Source organism: Netta rufina (assembly GCF_964035555.1).
Source record: "Netta rufina genome assembly, chromosome: 3".
In the NCBI taxonomy this organism is placed as follows: Eukaryota; Metazoa; Chordata; class Aves; order Anseriformes; family Anatidae; genus Netta; species Netta rufina.
The window spans coordinates 35,984,740-36,009,161 of record NC_140125.1 but is presented as its reverse complement, the minus strand read 5'-3'; the positions used below and the strand labels follow the sequence as shown (position 1 = coordinate 36,009,161).

The 24,422-nt window shown below is 36.5% G+C and overlaps 1 protein-coding gene across 1 annotated transcript in view; it reads left to right on the top strand.

Moving 5' to 3' along the window:
- The first annotated feature begins 373 nt into the window (after window positions 1-373).
- The window catches only part of BTBD9 (BTB domain containing 9), a 118,841-nt gene continuing 94,792 nt past the window's right edge, over window positions 374-24,422 (top strand). Inside the window, exons 1-7 of the mRNA XM_084284746.1 lie at window positions 374-420; window positions 1,958-2,110; window positions 8,123-8,333; window positions 9,485-9,848; window positions 11,577-11,841; window positions 14,145-14,364; window positions 19,061-19,180. Of these exons, the coding sequence (XP_084140872.1) occupies window positions 2,029-2,110; window positions 8,123-8,333; window positions 9,485-9,848; window positions 11,577-11,841; window positions 14,145-14,364; window positions 19,061-19,180 (1,262 nt within the window). The 5' untranslated portion in view covers window positions 374-420; window positions 1,958-2,028. The remainder of the gene's footprint in view (window positions 421-1,957; window positions 2,111-8,122; window positions 8,334-9,484; window positions 9,849-11,576; window positions 11,842-14,144; window positions 14,365-19,060; window positions 19,181-24,422) is intronic.

Genomic DNA, 24,422 nt, shown 5'->3' with positions numbered 1-24,422 from the left:
AAGCAGTGGTGCCAGCTATGAAAGCCAAGACGGAGGTGCGCTTTAATGCCAGGAGCAGGCTGAAAAGAATCGACGTGCAGATTTTAAACGTGCAATCGTCTGAAAACGCTGGGGGCTCTCACTGATGACAGACTGCGGTATTCTTACATCTTCCAAGCTCACTTTTACGGAACGAAGCGTGGAATCTGGGCGCTTCAGGCTCTGGGGCGCAGTCCGACCCCACCGCCCGCGCCCTGAGGCGCCCGGGGGTCTCCCGAGCGCCCCTCCCTCTGCCCCGGCGGCGGGCGAACCCCGCGCATGCGCCCCGCGGGCGGCCCCGCCTCAGCACGGAGGAGGCCGGCGGCTGTTGCTAAGTGACGTCAAGGCGCCCGGTGGCGTCACGACGGCGGCGGGGTGGAGGCCCGCTCGGTGCCGGGGCCGGTGAGTCCTGGGGGGGGGGGGGAAGGGGGCGGCGGGGCCGGGTCGGGGCCCGGGGGCGCCTCCTGCGTGCGGAGCGCTGGGGCCGTGCCCCCAGCGGGGCCTGCCGCGCTCCTGAGCCTGCCTGAGGCTCGTCGGGCGGCCGCACGCCTCCCAGGGCTCCGCTCTGGCTTTTTATTCCCCCCTCCCGGTAATTAGGTCGGCGTATCGCGGCGCGGTGTTGCCGGGGTCGTGCTGCGAGGCTCCTGTGGCAGGTCAGGCGCTGCCGTGCCCGTGCCCGTGGCGGGGAGGTTGTTGTCACGTTATCACGTCAAAAGGCAGTGAGGCCACCCGGGTGTTACCCGCTCTGCGCAGAGCCTGCCCAAAGCCCTGCGCTGGCGTGGCTCCGTGTTGTGGTGCGGGTTTTAGGGTTTAATCCGGGCCTTCCCTCAGCGCGGATGCGTTTGATATGTCCCTTCGGACAAGTCCGTAACTCAGGTGCACAAAGTGTACTGCTCTGTCAGAGATTGTGCCTCGATATTTACGTTTTTAACACCCCCCCCAGTTTTCATAATTTGCTCTTGAGTACGTTTTGACAATACAAGACACTTCATTAATACACAATACTTATGGGAATAAATATATACATAGCCTTGTTATTCTCCAAAAATAGGATAACTTCTTTGTCATACCTATTTTCAAGTTGCTGGATGGAGGTGTGGTTACTTTCCTGTTCAAGAGACTACCTAAAAATACTTTTTCCTTCTCTTCCCTTGTTCCCCTTAAACACGCTTTAGAGAAGATTGCTGTCTCTTATGTGAAAATTCATAGGTCAAGGTGTCATCTAGTTAGCAATTTAAATACAGTTCATCTTTCCTGCTGGCAGGTATGAGAATAACAGCAATAGTTCATACTGCTGAGATAAAAACATTGTGTCAGTTTTGTTTACTTTTTTTTTGTTTACAGCATCAGTTTTTGTTTACAGAAATATACAGGCTTCATTTATTTATTTCCTCATTCTACAGTTTTGTTTTCCTGTTTATAAGAATAAAGGCTTGCCCAGGAGAAGGATCTGCCACTGCCTAAAATAGTGTAAAACACCAACCAAGCGAACAAAAAAAACAAGCCCGCCCACCACCTTAGGCTAGGCAAGACCACTTATAGAGATTTGGATGTGTAGGGAGTGAAACGTGCATGATACGCTTTGTATAGATGCAGTTTAATTAGGACACCCACATGGTAGAACTCTGCGCTCAGGGATGCTGATGTTTCAGCAAGAGCCTTAGTGAAATATTTGTGCGTTACAATGAACAAATTAATGACAACTCTTACCTTTTTTTTTGGTGACAGTTAAAAGAAAAAAAAATCAAATGATGACTTATATCGTAACATTAGAATTATTATTTTTTATAATGTTATTAGAGCACTTCCCATAGAATGGAGGGATTCTTAAAATTTATTTCCACAAAATTTTCAACTGAGAAATGTGCATTTCAGTCGATTTCTGCTGTAGCCGTGTGCTACCTGTTTTTAATGGTATATATTTTATGCATTGTTTCAGGAATATGGTATTCAGCTGGATGTTTCTGAACAGCATTTCTATGAGCTTGGTGTTCAATCTATCAGTTCAGAATGGCAAAGAACCCTAATTTTCAGGAAGTTGGTCATCTGCCAGCAGGCTACGTCCACTGTAGATCTTCAGAGACTTTTACTGGTGAGTGTACTGATGTATTTGCTTGAGATTTTTAGTTTAAGGGTTTAATTACATGCTATTTTAACTGTCACATCATGTGTATTAATATTGATTTCATATGTGTATTAATAAATCATCCATTCCTAGTATATTGTTCTTTGTACATAGCTAAACTTATTCCTGCTGTTCTGTCAGAGGAATACCTTTCTGAGCAGAAAGTAAAACATTAGCACTACAATGCTTAAGAACGGGAATGTGCTTGCAGATGACTACTGCGTAAGTTTACGTATGTCTGAAGACACAACACTTTCAGTACTACATTTTTATTTATAATGCTGTCATTGAGTTACATGGTAAATAGAGTTAACATCAGACGTTTTTGTCTTTCTGTTTTTTAAAGTTCTTTCACAACAGAAGGGTTGGTGATAACTGTTATGAAAATTCCATGTACTTGTTTTTTCTTATTTTGTATCTGTGAATTCATGCTACGTGAATTATATTATTGTATTTGCGCATATTGGATAAATAGGACCAATCAGTTCCTCAGATATGCAGAGGTAGTTATTAATATGACATCAAGAAGCTTGTTGGTGGTGATGGTTTTAGATTAAAGTTAGAATTTACTTTTTTAATGACTATGCATTGTGGAGGTCTCCTACAGACCGTGCAATTCCAGTAAAAGCATTAGTGTGATATATTGATTTAGTTAGCATCTTTTTTTTTTTTTTTTCTCAGTGCTTTGAAGCAGTTATCACTGGGAGCTGTTCATGTATAAGTCAATGTGATCTAATGCATTGCTGTTGGTCAAATTTTAACTTTTTTTTTTCTTTCTTTCTGTGTTACTATGACTGTTACATACAAGTAAGACTTTCTGTGAAATACCATGGAGCTATGTTTATGAAACGCCTAATCAAGAAAATTGGGGACATTTGAGAATCAGTTAATTGATGGTGTTCAAAATTAGAGGAAGACTTTTTCCTTAAAGATCATCTTGAGTAAACCTTTTTTTTTGCAGTGCTCTTTTTTTTTTTTTTTTTTTTTACATTAGGGAGGCATTCATATAAAAGCAGTAACTTTTTTTTTTCTCTGGTGCCTCATATTGTAGATGGTAGCTTGACTCTCATATGGACAATCCCAGAGCTCTGTAGAACAAAGACTTCCATATTATTAGAAATATTATATAGAAGTAAAAGGATTAAAAGTATAGAAAATTAATGTTAGAGAACAAATACTATTTTCCTCCGATGTATAATTTGGCTTGTGCTGCGGTACTGAATTGCTTTTTTCTTGATGGAACAGAGTAAATTAATGATATTTGTAACTAAATTCTAAATGTCAATGCTTCTCTTTTTTAAAAGTCTTGATTAAAATTAAAAAAAATAAAAAATCCCCCAAACAGTTGTAGCTGAACATTACTGCATATCAATTCTTTCACCTGTTGTGAAGCTGAAGGAAATGGTGACCAGGCTTTCGTGGTTTTATGGGTTTGCATCAAACCATAAAACTTTGTTTTACTCTTGGTGCTTGTGAACACTTCACAAGAGCAAACTTAGAATTCTTCCCAACCTCTGTGTCCTTCAACCAGAACAGTTTTACTTTTAGAACTTTTTTTTTTTTTCCTTTTTTGTTACATTTTTCACTCGGTCACCATTGTTACTGTTATTCAGAAGTACAAAGGAGCTTCTGTAGCAAGGGTTCTGACAGTATCTAAGTATTTACTTGTGTTTTCCTCACTCTATATTGAAATATGTACAAACAACAACAAACTTTTTCCTGAGATGTTAGTTTGTTGCACCTGAACTACTGAGAACAAAAATAGTTTGTAGAAATTGTGATTAAAATAGTGTGGTTTTTTTGTTGTTTTTTTTTTTTTCCCCCTGGAATTTTGTTAAAACATAGCAGAGTACTTTATGAAGGAATGAAACAGCTCAGAACTGTCACGATTCCTATTTCTAGAAACAATAGCAGTGTAAGAGTTTTATATTTTTAAAAAAATCCCTTTGTGTAATTCCAACAAGAACTGTATTCTGTAGGTATAGGTGATAAAGGAATTGTTTTTCAGGGGTATAATTATTTTCTCTGTGTTTATAATCCAGATTTATTTCATAACACTTTTTATTCTGTCATTTTTTCTGTCTACTTGCTATTTTGTTTTCTGTAGATTTTTTCTATAAACTTCCAGTAGGTATATTACTTACATATATTTCTTTACTGTTTTATATATAAAATAAAAAATTCCAACTTATTCACGGACAATTTCTTAAATGCCCTTTTCTGTGCTGTATAAAATCATTTCTTCCCTTTTTTTTTTTTTTTTTTTTTTTTTTTTTTCAATGAAAGCAGCACTGTGTTGCAGAGGGCTGTCTTTTGTAACAGCCCAAATGGGGCGGGAAAGTGACTTAGTGCTGATCTTTATCGCAGTTCTGGTTCAAGAGTAGTTTAGTAAAGAAGTCACTGTGTTTTTTTTCGTTGCTGCATTTTGTAGCTCACATTATTGTATGCTATAACATGTTACAGATCATTTACTGAAAAGAGTTTTTTCTAACGTTGACACGCTGTATATAATATTGCATTGTGAAAAATGTGGCCCAGTATTTATTACATAGTCTTACTATTGAAGATGGCAACCAAGAAGAGGCTCTTCCATTTGGGTTTGGATAGCAGAGGTTATACCTTACTGACTTCACAGGCACCATTTAAGATTGGTGCAGATTTAATAGCTCCTCAGATTTACCGAGGAGAATGCTATACTTATTTCTGTGGCATGAACAAAGCTGCAGCAGCTGATTCTTGAACCATCTGATTAGCTTTTAATAGCTACTGGAAATAGGTTATGGTGCTGGCAGGACATTTGTAAATGGCTTAGCCTTTTATCTGCAGTTAGTTAAATGTTCTTCTTTGACCACTGGGAAGAGCAAATACCTGAATTCTCTGATTGGGGTGTAAATGATTATAGAAGATGCCAGAGAGATCATCATAAAGGGTTTTGCTAAGCTGCAGGCAGCTTCTGCCTTTTTTTATTCTATTTAAAACTTTGAATTGCTGGTTGTAATATTTAGCTCTACAGGTAAGCGATGAGCTCATAGCAATTTGCCACAACCAAACCAGTATATTACTATTTACTTCCTCAAATGAGAATTGTGCAGATGGCTTCAAGAGTTGACTGAATTAATACCGCTAAGTAATCCAGGCTGGGAAGCTCTGGAGTCATGTACTATTTAGTTCTACATTTTGAAGACATGACTGCTCTCACAGTGCTGCTTGCTTTGCAGGTGAAACTTGCAATAGAAATTTGTAGTAGGCTGAGTTTAATTCTTCCTCATACTAGTGTTACCCACCAAAAGCATCTAAGTCACGTACACAGCTTTCATAGACTTGCCAGTTTTCAACCGTTTGGGTCACTCAAGCATTTGAAAGGTTCCTCAGCCAGAGGCTCATAGCCACTGTTTGAGTCCCATATTCCCAGTGACCAGTTTGAAACTGGTAATTCAGAATAATACCAGCAATTTGGAGAGTGTTGAACATCTGTGAAACAAACTTGTCTTGCAGCTGACACAAAAGGACTTCTCAATTTCTGCTTTCATCACTTGATCTAGTCCCAGGTCTCCGTGTTCATAAAGACTGTCATCGTGGGATTATTAGCAAGTGTCCCTGGTTCAGACTTGGCGCACTTATTCTTGTGTATTTTTGTTTAGAGGTAGGGTTATATACTCTTGGGAGAGAAGTGTTCTTTTGATTTTATTTATTTGTTTACCTGAAATGGGAACAGTTTTCCCTTGAACTTTTCACCCTTTTGGCACATGACAACATCCACAGCTACAGCAGGCAAAGTTAGTGTGCAACTAATGGTTTTCCTGTATTTTTTGTAGTCTCTCAGACAGTATCTGGTCTTAATTTTACAGAAAAAAAAAAAAGGGTGAATGAAGACAGCAATAAATTAGACTGTAGAGTAAGTGGAAGTAAAATAGATTTTAAAACCCAAATGTACCTTAAGTGTCTTAAATGAATTTCCCTAATTAATCAGAAGTGGAACTAGCAAAGGAGAGAGAGTACATTTTGCTTGATAATGTGCATGTAACTCGCATGTAATTGGATTGCCTGGCTATTGTGCATAACAATGAAGATCAAGAACAGCAATTACAGACTTGTAAGGTACAGAAGTCTTGAAGGACTATGGAGGCTTTAGATTTGCAACTGAGTACCAAATGTATTCTTTTGTTTGCTCCTTTATTGTAGTAAAAGGTTTTACATTTTGAGGGCATTTAAATTTCAGTGTAGCCTCTAAACTCTCACATAATTATGTTGTGATAAAGGCTGTTGCTAGTTGCAGCTCGATTGATGTGAATTAAATTAATCTTGCTTGATACAAGCAAACATTGCTGGAAGTGGATCTGTTGTGTAAATGCGTTCATTACAGTGTTGCCTTAGCTAATTTAACCAGTGCAAATCAGTGCAAACCAGTACAGACAATCTGTTGTTATGACAGGAGAAAAAACAAACACACAAAACAATTAAAAAATCCCACTTAATTTACTTGTATGTCAGATAGCAGAGTAACTTCCTGCAGTGTTGTTGTGTTATCATGGTTAGATGGCTTCTCAGGTGCAGTGCTGGTTTTGCACTGTGATGTCTCCATGGGCGTACAGCTTCAAATTGCAGAGGGAGCCTGAGGAAAGCTGAGGTCTGCTCCCACTCTGGCTGTCATCTGTATCAGCTATTTAGTATGCTGTATTTTTCTCCAGTCTGACTTTCTACTGCTTTTTCTGGTTTAGTTTAGAGCTCTTCGGGATGGTGTTTCCATGGTATCTTGATTTTGGGTTAGGTGTTTCCAGGTGTTATGGAGGTGCAAATAATATTTAACCCTATATACATGTACATCTATTTCCCTTTCCTTCTTCCATAGGAGTGACTGGGGACAGATGTGTATTTTCTAATTATACTTTTAAAATACAGCTAAAAATGCATTCCTGTCATGAGTTTTTCACTTAATGCGTTAGCTGTGTTCAGGGTATGTGTTCATTTTCCTGCACACTGTCTTTCTTCAGCACTAAGTATATGCCCGTTTTGAAAAGTGGTCAGTCACTGGAGCACAGAAAGTGTCACTGAAAATACAGGTGGTTATTACCTGAAACAGATAACCTTTTTATTTAAAAGGAATCTGAGGTATAATAATAGAAGCTGATTTAAGACCTAAATTCTCCTGTGGATACTCTTGCCATTGCGTCTGTGGAAAGCCTGCAGAAAGGTTGCAGAAATAAGCCAAAAATAACATCAAGACTAAAACCTATTGTGAATTAAGTAGCAGCAAAATAATTCCATAGAATTGTATTGTTTTATAAATTAGTAAAGTTTCCTGCATTTATAACTGAGAGGTATTTGAGGTTTAATTGGTTTAATTTTCTTTAAGAGATCAAGAAGGCATCAAGAAAACTGAGTAGAAAGAATAAGAAAAATGTACATTGTAAAGCTTTGCTTTTTGACAGACTTCATCCATTAATAGTTACAAGTTATCCCCAATTCTTCATTTTCTCCCAGTTCTGCAAGAATGGGTTATAAACACTGCTGGTTTATAAATTTTACTTATTATAAACTCACTGATTTTAGTAGAGACTTCAGAGTTAAGACTAACATTAATTGGTCAAATAATTTATTTCTCTTTAATTATGTGCATTTTAATTCAGACAAAAATTGGTTTCTAATGGTAATTGCAATTAAATTGTTTAATTTTTAATTAAATTAATTTTTAATTCATTTTTGGAAGTTTTTTTTTTTTAAGTAAATGGCTTGACAAAAGAGCAAGGTGATGGAATGATGGAATTCTCTGATTTTTTTTAATTTTTTTTTTTATGAACAGAATTGTTGATTCAAGCTGCACTAAGTCCTGTCATAAATGAACTTCAATTGAAAACCTCTTTGTTTCATTTTCATTGTAATAAATGGGAACTTACACTTTTTCATAATTGCAGCTTGGTCTTTGCCATTTCTAAATATTTGTGCTCTTTATACTCCTAGTTGTTTTCTTTTTCTCTTCAGGCTACCAATATCCCCATCCCTCAAAGATGAGTAACAGCCATCCACTTCGTCCTTACACAGCTGTGGGTGAGATTGACCATGTTCACATTCTGTCAGAGCATATCGGTGCTCTGATGAATGGGGAAGAATATAGCGACGTTACCTTTATAGTGGAAAAGAAACGTTTTCCAGCACACAGAGTGATCCTGGCTGCTAGGTGCCATTATTTCAGGTGAAGTACAGCTTTTTGGCAGGCTCGCAGGAAATTTTCATGCAGATAAGATAAACATTGTTTCTCTATGAACTTTTCAGCATGTAATCATCTGTCCATTGAGTGTGACCTTTTCTCTGTGAATGTTTCCAAGCACTTCAAATCATTGTGTCCAGATATAAAAAGATAAATACCATGTCATGATGTTATTCTTTTGACCTTCATTAAATTGGACTTTGAAGTTATTTTCACAAATTCAAGAGAAAGGTAACTTCTGGAACAGAAAATTCTACAGTAAAATTGTTTTGATTTCTCAGAGCATGGATAGCATGCTTCTGTGAAATACATTAATTAGAAAGTTTACTTTTGACACATTTAAATTAAGTATTTAAAAAGGTCTGGTTGATTCAGGTTAGAATATTTATTTGTAAACTAGGAATAGTACTAAACCAGCTTTTTTAAAGAGCTGGGCATTTTTCAATCTAAATGGAATTAGATTCATTTCCTGGTGATCTTTTTCCTGTTAGTTTTGTCAGAGGGATAAGTTAATAACTAAACCAAGACTGAATACAAATTGTTTTCAAACTGTGTATCACACTTAAAACAATTCAGCATACCCACTTTTTTTTTTTTATTATTATTTTTTTATTTTTCTCAAGATTCAGGACATCATCAGGGTTGCCATGTGTTGGTTTTAGCAAATCTTAGGATTTTTGATCCTTTATTCCTTACTGTAATCTGTCAATGTTTTTATGGTGATGAACTCATTGTTTCACTTGTTTTTTCTGCATTTTTTTTCTTTAACACTGATAGCACTATATTAAAAAAACAAATCTGCAACAAAATAATTCTAGCTAAATGGTATCTGAATTTCTGCTTTGTGAACTATTGCTCAAAACAGAGATGGAGCAAGTGTTCTCTAGGATAAAAGCATGATGCATTAGACTATTATTCTGTTCCTGTGCAGCTGCTTTCAGAGTAGAACTGCACTTTAAATGCCAAGCATAAGGCTTTTTCTTTTGTAGTTTCTTAATGTGCATCTCCATTCCATCCCCTCTGTTGTAACTTGTCATTTTCTTTCTCTTTCTATTTTTATCTGCTTTTTTTTTTTCTTTGTTAGTCACGCAGATATTACCAGGATATAAGTTTCTCAAATTTTATCTTTCTTATAGAGCATTATTGTATGGTGGAATGAGAGAATCTCAGCCTGAAGCAGAAATTCCTCTTCAGGACACCACTGCAGAAGCATTTACCATGCTATTGAAGTATATTTACACTGGTCGTGCTACACTACGAGATGAGAAAGAGGAAGTTCTCCTAGACTTCTTAAGCCTGGCACATAAATATGGATTTCCAGAACTGGAAGATTCCACATCTGAGTATCTTTGCACCATACTTAATATTCAGAATGTCTGTATGACGTTTGATGTTGCCAGTCTTTATTCTCTTCCAAAATTAACTTTTATGTGCTGTATGTTCATGGATAGAAATGCCCAGGAGGTGCTCTCCAGTGAAGGCTTCCTGTCACTTTCTAAGGTATATCTTTTGTTCGTATTTTTTTTCCCAGGAATGTTAATTTTAATCTGTATACACTTCATGATAAAATACTAATGGGGGTATAAAATACAAGCTTATAGGTTTGATAACAGGTGACACGTTATACTAGTGAAATTGAAGCAGTTGGAAGTATTCAAGGCAAGGTGAGGTGAAAATCCTGATGACCTTTTCTGAACTTTTTAGGTATTTAATTCTGACAAGTCAGTATAGCTAAATATGAGAATATTTTACTAAGTGGGAACAGGTAACTTAATCTTATCTTCTTGGTTTTAATCAGTCCTTGAAGTAATATCACTTGGTTTCTGAATAATCTTGTGGTTATTAAGTAAAGATAAGATAGCAGAAGGTATTCCATTCTGTTAATTTCTTGATACAGGCAGTCTCTGTGATGGGTGATTTCCTACAGTGTAAGCTAGAGTTTCGTGGGGGTTGGTATGATTTATCATTGTCAAGTTCTGATATCATGTAATATGATGGTGTTGTAGGGTGTGGGTTTTGCTGTTGTTTTTTATATGTTGTATTTATTCTTGTTAGATGCATAAATATTTGCTGGAGTCAGGTGATCCTATGCTACTGAATTTTTCCACTTGCTCTGGAATAGCCTTTCAGATGGATATAATAGTGGTAAAGTGTTTTCAAGTGGTGAAGCAGCAGAGCATCTTGAATGAATGATAGTTTAATTTTATTTTTAAAAAGAAGAAAGTGTTATAAGTATTAGTGGAAAAGCTGTGATGGGTCTGTTCCCTGAACAAGTACAAGACATTCTGCTCTGCTGACTAACTTACTAGCTGTGTAGGGAAAAGATACGTTTCCCCTGCTGTATTCTGTCACATGCAGTTTATTAAATCTGAGCTCTGAGAGTATATTTTCAATTAAAAAAAAAAAAAAAAAAAAGCAGATGTCATTTATTAGGAAACATGTACTTTCTAAAATCTTTATCACAGCCAATCCTGGCATGTAAGAGACTTGTCCTTTTCTGAGGCAGACTCCTTATTATTGTGCTTGCTAAATGAAAATCAAAAACCATTCAGTTCTTTTTGTTCTCATTATACTATTTGTTGGTTATTTGTATGAATAAGAGTCAGTCAGGTTTTTACTTGATGATACCAAGTTGGTCCCAGGAGAGAGGGGCAGGGAAAAAAAAAAAGCTCAGGTAGTTAAAATAGTTTAAAAAGGTGACTCCAAGCCACAGCTGATTTTTTGCATCTGTTACCTTAGTCAGCCTAAGCTTAAAGGAATGCTTTGAACCATACTACTAAACCCCCGAATGAGTTCTTGTATTCCTAATTATCTTATATTAAATTATATACCTTAATTTAAGTTGGAATAAAATTGATTTGAATAGTTTTTCCTTTGTCTTATTTCTCATAGTGGATTAGTATTATTTCTTAATATATACATAAGAAACTAAAACAAGCCATAAATGCAGTACTGAAACTGAAGATTAAGTCTAGTTGAGGAGTTCTGTTAGTGCAGTTACTATAGACTAATAAAATGTTTTTGTGTCTGTGTGTTTGTGTATTTTGAATCTGAGAAACAAGATTCAAATTCAGGAATTTTTAGGGACTTTTGGTTCTACTGTGGGCTTACTGTTTCAAGTAGTCACGCCTTTTTAATAAGTACAAGATAAATGATCCATTAAATTTTAAAAATAAATAAATAAAGTATCTTAAAATACAGCTGTTTTTTGTTTGATTTCTTTTCCAGGCTGCTCTTCTAAGTATTGTATTGAGGGACTCTTTTGCAGCTCCTGAGAAGGATATTTTCCAAGCCTTGATGAATTGGTGTAAACATAACCCCAAGGAAAACCATGCTGAAATTATGCAAGCCGTGCGTTTGCCACTAATGAGTCTAACAGAACTGCTAAATGTTGTAAGACCTTCTGGACTGTTGTCACCAGATGCCATCCTAGATGCCATTAAGATTCGTTCTGAGAGTCGGGACATGGACCTCAACTACAGGGGCATGTTAAGTAAGCATCTTTTTTTTTTCTTCTTCTCTCTTATTTAGTAATTGATGGACTATAGTTGTCTGGATGATGTGGTTAATGTGTTCTTTGAGTTTTTGCCTATTGCTGTATGTTTTTAAAAGGCTTGCGTAATGAAATGTCTTGTTATGTAACATTCTTGACTTTGTTGTTCCTCAAATAGGAAATAACATTAGTCAGCATATTTTCTTTTTTTTTTTTTTTGCTTTGGGTATTGCTCAAACATGTACATTGTTATAAAAATGTGTTTTCCTTGAGGAAATAGTATTTTAATAGAAAATCCTTTGCAAAAACAATAAACAAGAATGCTTTGGCTGTGGGCTGTATGGAATTTCAATGATTTTATGTTGATGCTGACTTGTTTTCTAGGTCATTAAAATTTTCATACATCTTTTCTCCAGTGTTTTTGATTTTTCTGTTATTTTTTATGTATTTGCCCAAATAATCTAAAAAGGTCTTCCAAATTGTGTAAGGGAAGTATAAAAAGCATGAGAAGCCTTTTGTTTGACTTCTTATCCATGCTGTCTATTAATTCAACAGGAATATGTGATGCTGAGCTTTTTAAAAGTACTGTTACTTTGCATACAACATGGGATGTATAGAAAGTATTTGTCCCACAACAAAGAATAGCATTAAATATTCTTTGACAGCCTGCACTGTAGTCTGTCAGTCATTCAGGATGAGCCCTGAAAAAGAGAACTGATTTTTTAGCACCGCATCTTCCCTTAGAAGTTAGATATTAATATTTAAAAATCTGAGTTAATATTAGGATACTGTAAAAATCCTATGATATGGGACGTCCTGTTGACAGTCTATTAGATAAATTTTATAAAGTTAAATGGTGTCTTCTGACTTCTTTTTCTGCTCCCTTACATCTCAATAATGTGTTCCTAATCTCAGAATTTCTAGCTTTGTCAAAATCACAGCTTTATAAAGAATTGAATTTCTATGTTGTTTTAATACTAGTTCAAACTCTTGGGACGTTCTCTGTTTGCGGAAACATTGATGGTTACTTGCAATTTCATAGTTGTATATTAGTGCATTTGATGTTTTTATGTAGTAGTAATAAAATACAGTTAAAGTTTTATCACCTCAAATCCTGTTCTTTAGATAACAGAAATAATGTTCTGTTAGAATTCATACTTCTCTTCCCAACGTGCTTCAAGTTCAGGGCAGAGTTTCATTTATTTAATTTTTTAACACTGAGATCCTGGCTTCCAGGTTCTGTCCTGAAACAAAAGTGTTAACAATGTCTTTTTAACAGGGTTTTTCATCAGTGTGGTGTTTTGTAGTAGAGTTAGGGATTGTTATCCCCAGTTGTCTTGATGGGAGATTTGTTTCTAGGATAAACATGTTTATTACTCTGAAATGCAGGCATAAAAGGCTTGCTTTAATGTGTTAGTTCAAAGCCTAAGAAGCCAGTAGGAAATTTCACATAAACTTCACTAGTCTTTTGGTCAGGTTCATTTAGCTTTGCAGAGTACTGGGAGCTTGTATAGATATCAAAATAGCTTGAGATATACTCTATATACCACTCTGCATATTCCATCAGCTATACCTCTCTGCACATTCATAATTCCTCCATGTCTTTAATGTGGTTTTAGTTTCCTTTTCCCCCCTACTGTCTTCCCTTCTTCCTCTCCCCTTCCCCCCCCCCCCAAAAAAAAAGAGAGAGAGAGAGAGAGAGAGAGAGAGAAGGGGATCAAAAAAGGGATCAAATGTGATGAGAGGTGTAGTGAAAGGCTTACTATGAGAGAAACTAAATAGACCAAAAATTTCAAACCAGAAGGAAAGTGACAGTTGACTAAGGAAGGCGTGCAAGAATTCTGTAAAATCATGAAAGGCACTAAACATATAGGGACTATGTAGTAGTAAATGATCACTACTTTTACCATGCAAGGACTAGGTGGCATCAAATTAAATGGAAGAACAAAAAAATCTAAAATGTGTTTTCAAAATGTATAATTACGTTGTGGTCATAATTCTACGTTATAGGATTGTAAAATAAAACAGCTTTTATTAAGGCAGTGAAAATAATTTGTGAAGTATACTATTCTTGGCTGGAAACTGAGCTGTGGAGTGCTGGAAGCAATGGATTTACAGGGGAGGTTTTACTTTGCACTGGCTCTGGTTTTTTCTTCTTTCCTTGAGCATGTGTTTGTAGCCAGCATTGGAGAAACGATACGGGCAATAAATCTTCATTCCGACCTAATACAGTTGATGTTCAGAAGATCTGATTTGCATGATGAGAGTATAAGTACTAAGCAGTTATTTCTGTTTCTTCTTAGTACCAGGAGAAAATATCGCAACAATGAAGTATGGAGCCCAGGTTGTAAAAGGGGAGCTGAAGTCTGCTTTATTAGATGGGGACACTCAGAACTATGACTTGGATCATGGCTTTTCTCGACACCCAATCGATGATGACTGCCGTTCTGGTATTGAAATTAAACTAGGCCAGCCATCAATAATCAACCACATACGAATACTGCTGTGGGACAGAGATAGTCGGTAGGTGCCAAGCTAACATAAAAAAGGAAGGTGATGCTTTTTTTTTTTTTTTGATAACATATAAATGCAAATTATTCATAAATGTTTTATAGAAACAGCATGATACAGTGTTGGAGATGGCAGTGACAGGTTTTATTTGAAAAGGCTGGTTTTTAAATAGAGTTTTAGTTACACTACAGACTTTATTTTGCAAGACTAAAGTGTCTCGTAATACTTCAGTGTGTTCTCAGTGTTCTCATTAAATATTTTATATCACTATTGAAAGCTTACATTGTTTAAATAGTTTTAATTAATAATACTTTAATTAACACCTTTAATTTGCTTTTCTATTTGCCATTTAATATCCACTAGCTCTAATTCATGCCACTTAACTCTAATTCTTTTGCAGAATATTTTCAGATATTATGTCCTAGACACTAAAAGAATGTTTGTTTAAAGTTTTTCAATATCAAAATTGTTAAGAAATACCATATTTTCAACAATAAATCAGAGAATAAAAAATTATTTAGAATAGAATTTGCCTGCTAACTGCAGTAATTAGTAAAAGCCACTTTGTAGTGGAACTGGTGAAGTATGAATTATCATGGATGCCTTAGCCAATTTATGCTCAGCTTCTTTAGGTTATTATGGGATGCATGAAAGATCAAATTATGTGTACTTCAACAAATGAATGACTATTTAAGTAGCAAAAAGAATATTTCAAGGCTCTTTTTATCTCACAAAAGTAATATATTCATTTTATAACATGCCATCACAAAAATTTTGCAATTTAGAAGACATCTCATGCAGGTATTTATAAGCAGTTTTCTATTTAAATGAAAACAAAAGCTGAAACTATTTATTCTTTACCACCTATACTTTACCACCTTTCTGATAAGAGGTTGATTTTTTTGTAATTTCAAATTAACAGTTTAGAATTGCAAAACAGTTATATTTTGTTTTCTTAACTAAGCTGTGTTATTTTAGAACAGGAGGCATTCTACAGATTTTTATTTTTACTTTTTTTGTAAATTAAAATTTATTTAAAATATGAATTACAGTTATTAATCATTCAAAACAAGCTGCATTAACTTACAGCGATTTATTTATTTGAAGTTCTGATTCAGTTCAGCTGAAACTTGCACTTCTCTTTTCCTTTTGGAAAGACTGAAAATTGAACTTTCAAAGGCCCAAGGTACAACTTCACACAATATTAAACTATTTGTCACAGAAGATCAACTAAGAAAACCAAGTATTTAATAAAATTTTAAAAAATATTAGAGCTATTAATAATGAGTAGTTCTCTTGCAATTTTCAGAAAGCTTGTAACCGGTAAGATGCCCCTCATCTGCAAGGCATATATCAGCTAGCAGCTGATAAAACTCAGGGTGGAAAAAGCCTTTGGAAAACTTATAGAGGGTGGCTTTTTTTTTTTCCCCTGCTGCTTAGTGTCACGTGACACCTCTGAACTTTGTAGAGCAAACCATTGTTGGTGGCAGAGTTGGACAAGATGAACCTCTTTTTGTCTTCATAAAATACTGAGGCTACAGTGGTTTACTGATTTCATATCTAGTTTGTGTTATCCTGTGTGGTTGTTCGTTTTTTTTTTTTTTTTTTTTTTCCCTGTGGTAAATCTCCTATTGGGCTTTCTCTTGCTTCTTATTAGGTAGGATACCTGAATTGTCTTTTTTGTGTGTTTGTTGTTGTTTTCTTCCAGTAGCTCAACTGTCTTAAGATAAATGCAAAAGGAAGCATGTATAGTACTGTGTCCAATTGTGGGCTGTGTCCAGTATATTGTTAATATACTGGAGTGAGTCCAGCAGAAGGGCACCAAGATGATAAGGGTTTGAGCATGTGATGTACAAGGAGATCCTGAGAGAACTTCTTCCATTTTGAGAAGAAGAGGAGGGATGTTATTGCTGTCTTCACCTTTTTAATACAGGAATATAGGGCTAGGCTCTTCTCACAACTGTGTGCTGAGAAAAGGCAGTGGACACGAGCAGCAGTGAGGGAAATTCCTATTAAACATTAGGAAAAAAAATCATAATGAGGGTAGTTAAACTTGGGAAGGGTTTGCACAGAGAAGTTCTGGATGTCAGTCCTTACATGTATGCAGAAATTAACCAGCCAAGACTGTAAGTAACCCACGCTGTTTGGCATTGCTTTGGCTGTAGGGTTGGGAAAAATTCTAGAGATCCCTTCCAACCTTTTTTTTTTTTTTTTTTTTTTTTTTTGAGAATTGCCAGCCTCTCATCTACATCTTTCTCATGGGATACATAAATATCCTTCTTAAGGAGATGTTTTAGCAACTGTACAAGTTTACTGTGGCTTCTTGTTGAACATCTTTTTAAACTACTCATTAACTTCAACTGTCTCTGTAAAGCTTTAGCCTATTGGATATCTTTATATAGTGTACATTCGTAATAAAAATAAATACATACTTGCATGTTTTGCATCTATAATTTAGAGGTGTTATTAACGGATGAATCTTAGATATAAAAGTGCAAAGGAGACTAGCTGTACAAATTATCTGCAAAAAAATAGCCATCTTTAAGAAAAGGTAAGGCATTTTTTAGATAATTTTTGTTTGCTTAGAACCTTGACCCCCCCCCCTCCCCCAAAAAAAAAAAAAAAAGAAAAAGAAATTTTGTATATTGGTTACAAATGTACGTTATTCTGGTGATAGTGGTGTGAGAACTCTAAATTCTCATCACACAGTACGTAGAAAAGTCTTTTGGATCCCACTGCTCAAACTCTGAAATGCTGAAACGTAGTTTGGTCAAGTATACACAGGCTGGTAATAATCGTGTTGCTGAAACACAGTGTGTTTATATGGGTTGTGAGTATTACGCATCTGATTACTATGGATGTGAAAGCTGATTATCAGTTGACATCTTAAAGACCTTTCTAGGTGCATAAATTGAAACTAAATGTTATCTAGAGGAGAGTTTAAAACATAATACGTGAGGCGACCGCCACTCTAAGCCCCCGTGGGGGGGGGGGGGAGGGTAAGATTAGTAATTGAAAGTAAATATAAACAAGAGGAACACACATTGTGTTGTAGATATTTTTTGTTTTTATTTTTGATGAGGTAATTTTGGGGTGTATAAATGATGCATCACTGGCTTAACAATGTATCATAAACAGCTGGGATGGTCAAAAGTGGTCAAGAAGAGCTTGAGTGAGAAAAAGATTATGTCACAAAGTAAAATAGTCCTCTTCAAGTTGTCGTGGTTCCGCTCGAGTGGGCAGCCGAGCTCCACCACAGCCACTCTCTCACTCCCCCTCCTCAAAGAGGAATGGGGAGAAAGTATGTGAAAAGGGCTCAAGGATTGAGATAAGGACAAGAAAATCACGCAATAATTATTGTAACGGGCAAAACAGACTCGGCATAAGGAGATAGTAAGATTTATTGCCTACAACTAACAAGCGAGAGAAGTGAGAAAACAAAGGAAAAAAAAAAACAAAAGCACCTTCCCCCCCCATCCACCCTTTTCCACCTCCTCCCCCCGAGTGGCGCAGGGGAACGGGGAATGGGGGTTATGGTCAGTCTACAGCACTTCTTCTCTGACGCTCCTTCTCGGTCACTCTCGTCCCCTGTGCTGTGGGGTCCCACCCACGGGATGCAGTCCTTGATGAACTGATCCGGCATGGGCTTCCCACAGGCAGCAGCTCTTCCAGAACTGCTCCAGATACGGGTCCGTACCACGGGGTCCATCCCTCAGGAGAAAACTGCTCCACCCTGGCTCCCCTATGGGCAGCAGCTCCTGCCAGATCACCTGCTCCTGCGTGGGCTCCTCTCCACGGGCTACAGGTCCGGCCCGGAATCTGCTCCGGCAGGGGTCTTCCACAGGCGGCAGCCTCTGTCGGTGCAGGGCCACCTGCTCCACCGTGGTCTCCTCCACGGGCTGCAGCATGGAACCCTGCTCCACCGTGGTACTCCATGGGCTGCAGGGGGACATCCTGCTTCACCATGGTCCTCACCACAGGCCGCAGGGGACTTCTGCTCCGGCACCTGGAGCACCTCTCCCCCTCCTTCTACACTGACCTTGGTGCAAGGCTGTTCTCTCACTCCCTTGACTCTCCCGGCTGCTGTGTGGCGCAGCGTTTTTTCCCTGTCTTAAATATGCTCTCACAGAGGCGCAAAACAACATCGCTTATTGGCTCGGATCTGGAAAACAATGGGGCCCTTCCCAAACATGGGGCAGCTTCTAGATCTTTCTCACAGAAACCACCCCTATGGCTCCCTGCTACCAAAACCTTGCCACGTAAACCCACTACACAAGTAAAACATTTCAATTTGCTAAATCTTTTTGGATTTTCTTCATTCATATGGCAATAGAAATACCTTCATCACTGGTGTTTTAGATTTATTCTGTGAAGAAAGAATACAAATTAGTATTTTATGGCTAAACATGACTGAATTTGAAAGTTTTGATTGCATTTTTTGAGAGGTGAGGGTCTTATTTGATTACAGCAGATTGTGGATGTTGGGATGTTTTAAGTCATTCTGAAAACAGCTCTAAATATAACTGCATGTGAATTTATTTTCAAAGCTAGTTTGGAATAGGAATTTTTCTTAGAGACTTTAGACATAGGACTGTGGGTAGCCTTCTTTTCAGCACAATTAAAAATTGAGAAGAAATTGTAGAAGTTAATACCTAATATGTGACTGCTTGTATTCTAACCATTTTTTTTTTCTCCTGACAATCCAAAGGTCTTACTCCTACTACATTGAAGTGTCCATGGACGAGTTAGACTGGATTCGAGTTATCGATCACTCTAAATACCTCTGTCGGTCCTGGCAGAGCCTGTATTTTCCTGCCCGTGTCTGCAGGTTAGTTCATCAATGTAACATTGCATGGCTGTCATTCGATAATGTAGACAGCAGAATAAGTTGCTGGATTTTGCTGCTATATTATGTATTTCTGATGGTGTATGGTATACACAACTTTCATAAGCTGTCAAAAAAAAAATCCCAACACTTGTCTGTCTTGCTTTTTAATATAAATAGTTGATAAATTACAGGCATCCTGTTTTGAAAACTATGATTCTTCTACCTCTGGCCTTGTATCAATTTTTTCTTCTTACTCTCTTCTTTTTTTTAATTATTATTTTGAGTCATACTCTCTTCCTCTTGCAGCTGCATTCTGACAACAGTGATGTTTGTTTTTTTTTCACTTGGCAGTCAAGGAATGATGTTTACTACCGATTTTTTTTTTTTAATGGTTTTAAATGCTTGCTATACAACTTGGAAATGTATTTTCTATATTTTACATGTTTTCTGTTGTTGCACTGAAAGAGTATGAAAGTTATGAAAGCGAGAAAGAGGAAAGTTAAGATTAAGGAGGTTTGAGCAACGATATGTGTAAAACAAAGCAGCTAGGTGGGCTTAATCGTTATTGAGGTGATGATGTCTTTTTGTTGGAGGTGCTGGTAATTCTGGAAAAAGCTTGTGATCACACTGAAGCTCTCCTATCCAAAAATTGTATTGAACTTGTTAACAGAGAAACTGTAATCTGTAGATTCCAGAGATGTTATGATCACTATGCTTTGTATCATAGACCCAGTGTTGTAGTGATTAGTCTGTAGACACAGATGTCTTAATCATTTAGCAATTAATTGAATCACCAAGGAAGGGAAGCACTTTTTTTTTCCTTCAAAGAGTGGCCTCTTGCTCTGATCCTTCACTGCTCTGCAACATGGAATTGCAGACAAACTGTTGTAGCGTAAGTGGTAAAATTCTAGTGGGTCGTTTGTGTGCCCCCTTTCTTAGGTAACTTTTTTCTCAGCCTCCCTGTTGCTTTAGTAATCTCATACTAAACGTAACTGGCTTCAAATGTATTTTTCCTGATGCAGGCAAATGCATCTTCACTTCTTCCCTGCAAGCTCTATGATTCTTATTTTACTGTTTTCTCACTCTGAGATTGCAGCTGTCCTCTAGTTTGTATCTCTGTCTGATAAGTCTTGCTTAAAGGTGTCTCTGTTAATTCATCCATCAATGATGAAATGCCTCATGGAGTTTATAGGTGTGTTTTGTTTTGTCTGGTTTTGTTTTTCTTGTGACCTTAGCTTAGTACAAAGTGGACAGCTTGTTACTAAGGACAGTGATTTTTGATTCCATCATGTTAACAAAATTTGAAGAGATCTAAGGTGGTGTGGCAGGACTTCTCTTAATCTTCTTTCAAAAGGACAGCCATTCTATGACTTCATCCAAAGACTTGTCCAAAATTGATTTTCTATTTCAGCATTAGTTTGTCTGCTTGTCATAAAGCAGAGTTCTTTATAGTATCACTGTATAGGATGACTTTTTGAGGAGTAAGGGAGAACTGGAGAACTAAGTTTATTGACTGTGGTTTTAATATACACACTGTTTTTCAAAACAAGGGAGTGGAATGTGTCAGGTTCTGTAGGTGTTGTTGAAGGACAGTGTGTTTTTTTCTGCTACACTAGGGCAATTGTTCAAACATAGATTAAAAAGAGGATATTAGCCCTGAAATGCTAGGCAACATTAGTTTCCTTTTTGAGTCATCTTTCATATAAGTATTAGTTATGCAAGGTGAGAGCTGTCAAGAGCTGAATTAATGTGTTCACCTGAGTTTTAAGGAGCTCTTCAAGCATTTAATTAGGAAGAAAATGTGAATGTATTTTCTATTTGCATGTATGCAGGGTTGGATTTTTGTTTGTTTTTTGAAAACCTTTCATTTTTCTCTTAGGTGAGTCATTATCTATTTTCAAATCTGTAGTCAATGTCTCTTTCACACTAGCTGAATGAGAAAGATGCAACTTTCTGGCAGTTAGTTGATGAATAAAATACACGCAATTTATTTCACAATGAATTAAGGCCAATTTAGTGTGCTTGATAAGTTATTCGTTGCATTATGTGTATTGCAGCCTTTACCATGACTGATTTTTGATATATGAAGCATTGTGAACGTGTATCCGCAATGCTTTTAGAGTTAGGGGCATTACTGTGCTTCCCATGAAAAATAATTTGTGGGGCATTGGTACATCAAGTGAATGTTAACACCTCTAATGATCTTTGAATAGGCGGTGCTGTTTTGTGTTTTAGCCTTTTCAGTTTTTCATCCTTTCATTTTTGTTTTGCAGTTTCATCTTTGTTCTTTGTCCTAGATCACAAATTTTGAAAACCTCTTTAAAGCAATTACAAGAAAATGAAACCTTTGAGAGATTCCAAATCAAATGTAGCCACAAGGTGTCACTGTAATAAAAGTCTAAGATACGTAGTTTTTCTGTGTGTAAACTCTTGAGTGAAAGTGTTATTGCTAGTGTATGCTGTGATTTTATCCTAAACTTCCCAGGTTTCTGGAACCATTACGGTTTGTTGTTCTGAGCTGTAGAGAGAACCAGTACAGAGATCAAGTCAGAAGGAAATTCTCCATTAGCTTTCTTATGTTTAGTCTGCCACTGGATGATGCTGAGTTTTAATTGTGGGAGTAATGGTCCAACCAGACCAATTTAAATTTGGTCAGTAATACCAGAATGTGAAAAAGATTGTGAAAGGGGGAAAAGGTCAAATTTTATCTGTATTTGCTATTTCTTTATTGTCTTAGAGAAATACTAATTGTAGAAATTATTGAAATAGAAATTGTTTTTCTTCTTGAGATATTATAACGTGACTAATGAAAATGAAATATTAATTATTACTACATAAATTCTTGATCCTAAAACATGTTTAAAAAACAGAACAAAAAAAAAAAAGGTAGAGGACTGTAGAAAAACCCTGTAAATGTGGAAAATGTTTTGCACTTTTTTGGCCTCTTTAAAATTTATTTTAAACTGAAAAAATTGTTATTATAGCAGTACTAATTCAATCTGCTAGTATTAGAATATATCTAAGTACTTTGTGTTTCCCTTGAAGTACTTAGCTGCTATAGAAACTATAGCGTAGAAATACTTTTACCTTAGAAGGTAAGATGTGTATTACATGTATTTATCAGTGCAGAGGGAATATCTTCCCTTTCCTTTTATTAAGCAATGATGATACTGGGTGTTTTTTGTTCAGTGCCTCAGGAGTTTTTAATACTAGTGATTACAGCATTTGTAATCCTCGGCCTGAGTGCAGGCAAATAAAATTATAAGCCCTGTGTCTCCTGAGCTTTTGGTAGGGAGGGGGCCTATATATATATATATATATTTATTTATTTATTTTCCACAGGGCCTATATATATATATATATATTTTTTTTTTTTTTAATAAAAAAGCGTGAGTTTCAGTAGGAAAGTTCTAAACTAAGGAATGTTGGTAATCGTGACCACTTGTTTTGCAGGTAGAGGCATGCTTGAAAACAACATCTCTTTGTGTAGGTTAGACAGTTTTAGTTTTTTTTCCCTTAATTCTCTTCTTGGCCAGACAGCTTCAGATACATGTCCTTAATAATAGCGATGGTGCAGTCGCTTCATTTTTTCTTCTGCTTTGTGATTCACTTGCTGAAGTTAGCTACTGCTTAAGCAGCAATGTTTCACTTCCAGCCTTACCGGTAGATCTCTGAATTCCCTACCTGTAGTAGGTATCTATTTTGCAGTGTTCCTTTGCTTGATGGAAATGCAATGATAATAACTTGCCAGACGACATTCTGAATATGGTTCAATTTAAGAGCATGCTGAAACAAGAGAAAAGTTAACTCTTGAGGAAGAAGCAGTTGAAACACTTTCCTGGGTACATAAAATAAACATCATCTGCAACTCAAATTCAGCACTAGCTTTTTTAAGCAAGTAATTCTTCCTTCTCCCTATACATCTACCGGTAGAGAAGGCTGGTGTTTACAAAAAGCATGTAGACATCCAAAAGGGACTGTTGAACAATTGTTTTAACTTAAAATCCAACTCTGCTATATCACTGACCTAACTGAAAAACACAGAGCAAAAGTTGTTGGCAGGAGCTCTGGTAAGGCATTAAGAATGTCCAGAAACATCTGGAAAAAGAAGAGGAGAAAAAAAAAAAAAAGACTGCCATTAATATCCTTATAAAATGTCTTCTTGTGAATGCAGTGATTAATCTCGGCCGACTGAAATATCTTTGCCTTAGTTACCGCACTTGAGAAATATAAATGGTTACATAGGCAACGTGTTAATTTGATTAGTTATTTTATTTGTACTGTGCTTTGGGAAGCATTTACTGCTGTGAAAATATTTTATTTCTAACTGTGCAGATATGCTGACATTTCAGAGTTTAGAAAAAAAAATCTTGCTTGGCAAGACAAACAAGGTTTTCTTCATCTCTGGATAACTGAATTCTTAAAATCTTTTCCAAATTCAATACCGTATGCAGTACAGTGATAATGTAATGTCCAGAGATAATTAAAATATGCTGGTTTTTTTTTTTGTTTGTTTGTTTGTTTTACAAAAAATAGTATTAAAAGAAAATACTTTTGAAATGTCACTCTAGACCTTTGAGGGTTTACACTGCTATTAGATTGACAAATCAGCTTTTACTGCAAGCGTGTAGGTTTTTTTCCTTTTTTTTTTTTGATTGTTTGTTTCTTTTGCTTGTTTTTCTGAGAGTTCTGAGAGTGGAGAGAAGAGCTAAGCACTCTTTCTAGTAGAAGGTGATCACACTGAGGAATCGTTCTTGGCATGTTTCCAATACCTTTCTTTTTATACCTGTGAAAAGCAAGGAAATTATTTTCTAACATCTCCATTTTAGTGGCTAGGTGCTGCTTGCTTATCTTTCTATCTTTGCACATTTTTTCATTTTTTTCCCAGCAATTTTTTCTAGTATGTGTTCAGTCTGGTATTTTTTTCTTTTCCAAAGATAATGAGATAGTCTCAGACTTTTCAAATGGCATAGATCTTCTACATGAGATCAAGAAAGCTATTGCCTGTCCGTGACAGAATGCTTATTGATTTAAAATATTCTTTTTCTCATCTTAGTTCATGTACTCTTTTGATCCGAAGCTTGCACTTCTAATTTTGGCTCCAAATATGTTCTTTTTATTCGTAGTGATACAGAAGCTCACTTCTCTAGAGGCATCATCAATAACATTTTTCAAGAACTTTATCAAGACAGCTTTTTTCTTAATTCTTTCTCTGTCTGTCGTAACAGTTTCAGTTATCCTA